The sequence below is a fragment of the Octopus bimaculoides genome, chromosome 3, assembly GCF_001194135.2.
Source record: "Octopus bimaculoides isolate UCB-OBI-ISO-001 chromosome 3, ASM119413v2, whole genome shotgun sequence".
NCBI lineage: Eukaryota > Metazoa > Mollusca > Cephalopoda > Octopoda > Octopodidae > Octopus > Octopus bimaculoides.
This window is the reverse complement of record NC_068983.1, coordinates 44,617,760-44,625,498: the sequence shown is the minus strand read 5'-3', so window position 1 is coordinate 44,625,498 and position 7,739 is coordinate 44,617,760. Positions and strand designations below refer to the sequence as shown.

The 7,739-nt window shown below is 39.7% G+C and overlaps 1 protein-coding gene across 1 annotated transcript in view; it reads left to right on the top strand.

The window, feature by feature from the left end:
* The window catches only part of LOC106874453 (intraflagellar transport protein 27 homolog), a 21,639-nt gene extending 18,457 nt beyond the window's left edge, over positions 1-3,182 (top strand). The window contains exons 6-7 of the mRNA XM_014922192.2: positions 1,366-1,475; positions 2,431-3,182. Coding sequence (XP_014777678.1) covers positions 1,366-1,475; positions 2,431-2,529 — 209 coding nt within the window. The 3' untranslated portion in view covers positions 2,530-3,182. The remainder of the gene's footprint in view (positions 1-1,365; positions 1,476-2,430) is intronic.
* Positions 3,183-7,739: the final 4,557 nt, after the last annotated feature.

Here is a 7,739-nt window from a genome sequence, read left to right as displayed (position 1 = left end):
TATATATATATATATATCTTGTGGCACTCCGTCGGTTACGATGACGAGGGTTCCAGTTGCTCCAATCAACAGAACAGCGAAATTGACGTGCAAGTGGCTGAGCACTCCACAGACATGTGTACCCTTAACATAGTTCTCAGGGAGATTCAGCATGACAAGGCTGGCCCTTTGAAATACAGGTACAACAGAAACAGGAAGAAAGAGTGAGAGAAAGTTGTGGTGAAAGAGCACAGCAGGGTCTGTCACTACCCCCTGCCGGAGCCTCATGGAGCTTTAGGTGTTTTCGCTCAACAAACACTCATAACGCCCAGTCTGGGAATCGAAACTGTGATCCTATGACCGCAAGTCTGCTGCCCTAACCACTGGGCCATTACGCCTCCACACACACACATATATATATATCAAACCAACAAAGTTACCTTTATGTGGTTGCTTGAACTGCTAGAAATAGCAGCCAAATTTCTCTAAAGACACTCTGAAATATACCACGTCTCAATAAAAGACATTATTAACACAGCTGGAGCATCTTTGTTCATAAGTCTTGCCTGATGAAGGCTCTCGTGGTGGAAAAAAAAACAATTTATAGCATTAACAGCTGTATGTGTAGACATTTATTTCTTATATTTGAACATGATGCAAACAAAGAGAGCATAGATCCTGGTTTGGAATGAAACAATTAGGCATGGTTGTTTGTTCACTGATGATTTTGCATGGCTGACTGGACATTCAACCAGTTTGGGCAACAGTACATTTTGGCACTAGAGGCAAACACACACACACACACACTCTCTCTCTCTCTCACACACACATACACACTCTCTCCGAGAGAGAGGAGAAAGAGACATTAGATATAAATATAGATGCTCACATACATAGAGGAAGAGAGTTAGAAAGAGAGAAAGAAGGAGAAAGAGAGGGAGAGAGGGAATTAGCAGGAGGGAGGGAGAGAGGGAATTAGCGAGAGGGAGGGAGAGAGAGAGAGAGAGATTATAATTTATTAATTGAACACGACTGACATAAACATTTTTCCTCTCCTCATATACATAGAGGGAAATATGCTCACACACATAAACAAAGAGAAGGGGAGTGAAACAAGGTATATATACATAGATGCTCACGCACATAAACAAAGAGAGAGGGAGAGAGAAAGAAACATTACTTTCCTCCTCCTCTTATACATACAGAGAAATATGCAGAGAGAGAGAGAGAGAGAGAGAGAGAGAGAGAGAGAGGAAGAGAAGATGAGAAAGATTAAAACGTCTGATGTTGAGTAAGTCAGCGTTTAATCACTGATGCCAAACAGCTGAGGCTAGAACTGCTTTGCAAAAAGGTTTCATTTCTATCTTGTCCGTTCCTTAACTATAGGTTTTGTAGTTGGCAATAAGACTGACCTGGAAGAGCAGCGGAAAATATCTAAAGAGGAAGGTGAAGGACTTGCCAGAAAATATGATGCTGAGTTTTGTGAATGCTCTGTGGTAAGTATCTTCTAACCTGTTCTATCCAAAAACTTCATCTGCCCTTTACTTGAGCTGTCAATTGCTTGGCCTGTATGTCTTGTAGCTGATCTTGGACAAATTAACACCAGAGCTGATTCAGCAGGAATCTGTATGTGGTCATTTGGCCGGATAGAAATGCAAGAAATAACAGCTAAATTTCCATCAGATCACTCCCTTAAAAATAGAAAAAAAATCGAAGAACACATATAAGAGAATTAATTGTGTATATCTTCCAAAAAGCAGGGATGGTCAAGGCTGGAATGCCTTTTATCATAAATCTATTTGACTCGGGTGACATTCAAGCTAAACAGCAACAATTATTTTAAAACTTGAATTACTAATGTAATTACCAAGCCAATAAAATTAAGAGTAATTACTGGTATTAGTTTAAGCAACCATGCCATCCCCCTCAGCCAACATTTTTGACTGTGTATCAGTGTCCATCATCGTCATCATCATCCTTTAACGTCCATTTTCCATGCTAGCATGGGTTGGACAGTCTGGAGCTGGCAAACTGGAGAGCTGCACCAGGTTCCAGTCTGACTTCGCTTGGTTTCTACGGGTGGATGTTCTTCCTAACGCCAACCACTTTACAGAGTGTGTGCTGAGTGCTTTTAATCTGGCACCAAGCATGAGCGCTATAATGTGGCACTGGCACAAATACTTTTAACATGGCGCTAGCACAGGAGTCTTGCTGGCTGCTCCTCCTCACCAGGAGAAGTGGTCTCATCACCTCTGCTGTATAGGACGGGTCTTCTTGAGTACAGCAAGGGGCCAGATATCTCGGTCCTTTGTCATCTCACGTGAAATTACCCGTAATCTTAATACCAAACTCGTCACTGGAAATTTATGAATTTGTGTGAAGTTCTTGTTCTTCTTCACTCTTTCATTCATCCATTGTTTCCTTCATTTCTTCTCCTTCTTCTTCTTCCAGAAAGATATGGTTAACATCGACAACCCATTCCAGCATCTGGCGTTGAGTTTCACCAAGAAATATGAAGCTTCTTTAGAACATTTCAGTAGTCTTACTTAAGCACCTACACACACACACACACGCACACGCACACACACATTAATGCACACTCCACACATACATGCATGCATCCTCTCTCTCACACACACACACACTCTCTACATATATGTAAACATCCTCACACACACACATATATGTACATTCTCCACATGCATACATCTTCTCTCACACACACACTCCACATACATGCATACATCTTCACACACACATACACAAATACATACATACATACACTTACACACACATACACGCACACATACATACATACTTACATAAATGGTGATTGCCACTCTTTTACAGAAGAATTAGTATATCCTGTGATAAGATCTCCTATGAACTGGAAAATCCGGCTTTGCTGATGATCCGAACATTTTCAAGTAGAAAAGTGTCTGGGATTGAAGTCAAATCCTGTTTATGATATGTAATACCAACTAGCATATCACACACACACACACACACACACACACACACACACATACACACGGACATTTACATATTAATTTTAACAAAGAACTTGTTGGCAGTGACTTCAAAGTTTTGGATTGCTTGCCTCCATAGACTGTCAAAATTTTGAAGATGCTGTCAAAAAATTTAATAAATGTTTACTCTACTGAAAAATACTGAATAAAAAATATTTAACAGTAAACTTTCAGTTTAATGTTAAATTGTCTTTGAATATGAATTGATATGAAAACAAACTTTAATATATAATATTAATAAGTGTGACTGTGTGGTACGAAGCTTGCTCCCCAACCCCATGGTTCTGGGTTCAGTCCCATTGCATGGCACCTTGGGTAGGTGTCTTCTACTATAATCTCAGGCCAACAAAGCCTTGTAAGTGGATTTGGTAGATGGAAACTGAAAGAAGCCCATCATATATGTGTGTGTGTCTTTGTTTCTGTTTGTCTCTCACCACTGCTTGACAACTGTTGTTGGCAAAAGAGACAATAGAATAAGCACCAGGCTTAAAAAATGTTTTGGGGTCAATTTGTTTTCTCAAAACAACTTCAAGGCATTGCCCCAGCATGGCTGCAGTCTAATGACTAAAGCAAGTGAAATATAAAAGATATCATCATCATCATCATCATCGTTTAACATCTACCTTCCATGCTAGCATGGATATCATCATCATCATCGTCGTTTAACACCCGCTTTCCATGCTGGCATGGGTTGGACAGTTTGACTGAGGACTGGCAAGCCAGAAGGCTGTACCAGGCTCCAATCTGATCTGGCATGGTTTCTACAACTGGATGCCCCTCCTAACACCAACCACTCTAACAGTGTAGTGGGTGCTTATGTGCCACCAGCACGAGGACCAGTCAGACGTTACTGGCATCAACCATGCTTGAATGATGCTTTTCATGTCCCACTATCACAGGAGCCAGTCAGGTGGCATTGGCATCAACCATGCTCAAATGGTGCTTTTTGCATGCCACTGGCACAAGTGCCAGTCAGGCAATACTGGCATTAGCCACGACAATGACTTTACTTGACTCAACAAGTCTTTGCAAGCACTATTTTTTACCCAATGATTGAAGGGTACTCTTAAATGGGCCGGTTATGCTGCACTGGTATAAGCCACAGTTATGGTCTCACTTGGCTTGCTGGGTCTTCTCAAACACAGTAAATCTCCAAAGGTCTTGGTCACTCATCATCGCCTCCATGAGTTTGTTCTCCTTCCCACCCAGGTCTTCCTGGGTTTGCCTCTTTCACAGGTTCCCTCTACTGCTAGAGTGTGACACTTTTTCACACAGCTATCCTCATCCATACACAACACATGATCATACCAGCACAGTCATCTCTCTTGCACATCTGATGCTTCTTATGTTCAACTTTTCTCTCGTGTATGCACACTCTCTTTCGTGTATGCACACTGACATTATTCATCCAGCAGATCATTCTAGCTTTATTTCTTGCAAGCTTATGCATGTCCTCAGCAGTCACAACCCATGTTTCACTGCCGTGTAGCATGGCTGTTCGCACACATGCGTCATACAGTCTACCTTTTACTCTGAGCAAGAGGCCCTTTGTCACCAGCAGAGGTAGGAACTCTTTGAACTTTGCCCAGGTTATTCCCATTGTAGCAGCTACACTCTCAGAGCCTCCAACCCTGCTACTGACTTGGTCATCACCTAGGTAACGGAAGCTATCAACTACTTCTAGTTTTTCCCTCTGGCATGTAATGGAAGCTGTTTTCTGCACATTTTCAGTGTTTGTTGCCTCTGAGCATTTGCCACACACAAAAACTATCTTCCCAGTAGCCTTCCTTTGATATTGTTGCACCTCTTATGTGTCCATAGCTTACACTGGGTACATCTTATATAAATATATATATATATGTATATATTTTCATTTTTCCCCGAGTGTCAAGCTAATACACTTGCTTGTTGTTCATAAACCTATCTTTGTGTTTTGTTTTTCCATAAATTTCAACTAACACACACACACGGTTTAGTTAGCCTACTTTTTTGAAGTTATCAGTTTGTTTTTCATCTGGTTTTCCATGTCAGTAAGGGTTGGATGAATACTTATTACTAAGCCATTATTTTGCCAGCAGATTCTCTTCCTATTGTTAACCAATGCTTGTTTTTCAAGTAAGGAATTCCTTTATTCCACTTACCTTCTAAAGTGCAAAGTTACAAGGAAATATTTTAACTGGGAATTTCAATATATGATCACCATTTTAGGTCAGATGTGTGTGTGTGTGTGGTGTGTTTAGCTTAATTTTGTGACTTAACATTTATTTACACACACACATATACACACACTCGTGTATGTTGACAGCACTAATTATCAGGTCTCATTACAAATATTTATCCAAGCCATTTTTATACATATGTTTACATACATGTACCCACCCACACACACACATATACATTCATGTTTGCATACATTGTATGTATGTATATATTCATGCATGCATATATGTATTAATTATCATCATCATCATCATCATCACCACCACATATATACATATACACATACATACGCATGCATACATAATTACATACATACATACATACTTACTTACATATATGGTGATTGCCACTCTTTTTCAGAAGAATTAGTATATCCTGTGGTAAGATCTCCTATGAACTGGAAAATCCGGCTTTGCAGATGATCTGAACATTTTCAAGTAGAAAAGTGTCTGGAGTTGAAGTCAAATCCTGTTCATGATATGTAATACCAACTAGCATGTCACACACACACACACACACACACACATTTACAGATTAATTTTAACAAAGAACTTGTTGGCAGTGACTTCAAAGTTTTGGATTGCTCGCCTCCATAGACTGTCTGATGAAGACAAGCAAGTCAAAATTTTGAAGATGTCAACAAAATTTAATGTTTACTCTACTGAAAAATACTGAGTAAAAAATATTTAACAGTAAACTTTTAGTTTAATGTTAAATTGTCTTTGAATATGAATTGATATGAAAGCAAACGTTAATATATAATATTAATAAGTGTGACTGTGTGGTAAGAAGCTTGCTCCCCAATCCCATAGTTCTGGGTTCAGTCTCATTGCATGGCACCTTGGACAAGTGTCTTCTACTATAGCCTTGGGTCAAACAAAGCCTTGTGAGTGGATTTGGTAGATGGAAACTGAAAGAAGCCTGTCATGTGTGTCTTTGTTTCTGTTTGTCCACCTCCCCTTGCCAACCGGTGTTGGTGCGTTTATGTCCCCATAATCCATGATGTTGATAATTCATACATACATACATACATACATACATAGTGACTCATTTACAGTTGCGTGAACTGGAGCAATGTGAAATGAAGTGTTTTGCTCAAGTACTCAACACCCTCACCCTGTCCAGGAATTGAAACAATGGTATTATGACTTTGAGTGTGACACCTTAACAACCAGGTCACATACTGTCACTAATGTTTGATAGATTAGTTTGTTTGTTTTTTTAAATTTTCTATTGTATTGCATTATGATAGACTGCCTTAAAACATGTGACATTATATGTTTTGAGTAGGCAGTAATGAGCTAATTATGTCTGGACCATCATCTGATGATGGTAGTGGCAGTGCTGCTGCTTATGTTGTTGCTGTTATTGTTGTTGTTGTTGTGTTCATACTTTCTATTAAGAGAGTGTATAAATTCTGCCTCTGGTATACTCTTTTACTTGTTTCAGTCATTTGACTGCGGCCATGCTGGAGCACCACCTTAATAGTCGAGCAAATTGACCCCAGGACTTATTCTTTGGAAGCCTAGTACTTATTCTGTCGGTCTCTTTTGCCGAACTGCTAAGTTACGGGGACGTAAACACACCACCATCAGTTGTCAAGCGATGGTGAGGGGACAAACACAGACACACAAATACACACACATATATACACATATATACGATAGGTTTCTTTCAGTTTCCGTCTACCAAATCCACTCACAAGGCTTTGGTCGGCCCGAGGCTATAGTAGAAGACACTTGCCCAAGGTGCCACGCAGTGGACTGAACCCGGAACCATGTGGTTGGTAAGCAAGCTACTTACCACACAGCCACTCCTGTGCCTAAAAAAATATGGAACGCTTGTATATTGTTTCAATAATTTGTCTTAGTGTAAAGGCAGTGAGCTGGTAGAAATGTTAGCACACTGGGCGAAATACTAAGCAGTATTTCGTCTGTCTTTACGTTCTGAGTTCAAATTCCGCTGAGGTTGACTTTGTCTTTCATCCTTTCAGGGTCGATAAATTAACTACCAGTTGCATACTGAGATCAATCTAACCGACTGCCCCCCCACCCCAATTTCGGGCCTTGTGCCTAAAGTAGGAAAGAATAATTTGCCTTAGTGTTTGGCTGTGTGAATGTATTGAAAGAATATTTACTGTAATGTTGTTTTATCAAATGAACCATTTTAAACTTTAGCAGCTGATGAAGGAAATGTTCTTTATGTGGCCTGTGTGTTTTCTGTGCTCTGTTTATGTTCTGTTTCTCATTTTGTCAACGTTTTCTTTTGACGTCCTGTGCCCAGATATGCATCTATATATACATGTAGATGTAGGTATGTACATACATGTACATATATATGCATATACTCGCATATTATTTGTATTATATATATATATATATATATATATATATATATAATGCAAGAGAGTTAGGGGTTGAGGATTCAACCCACTAAGGGATAGTATCTATCCAACATACTGCTGGGAGGGTACCCAATTATTGTTATACTAGTGTTATACCAAGTGTAATA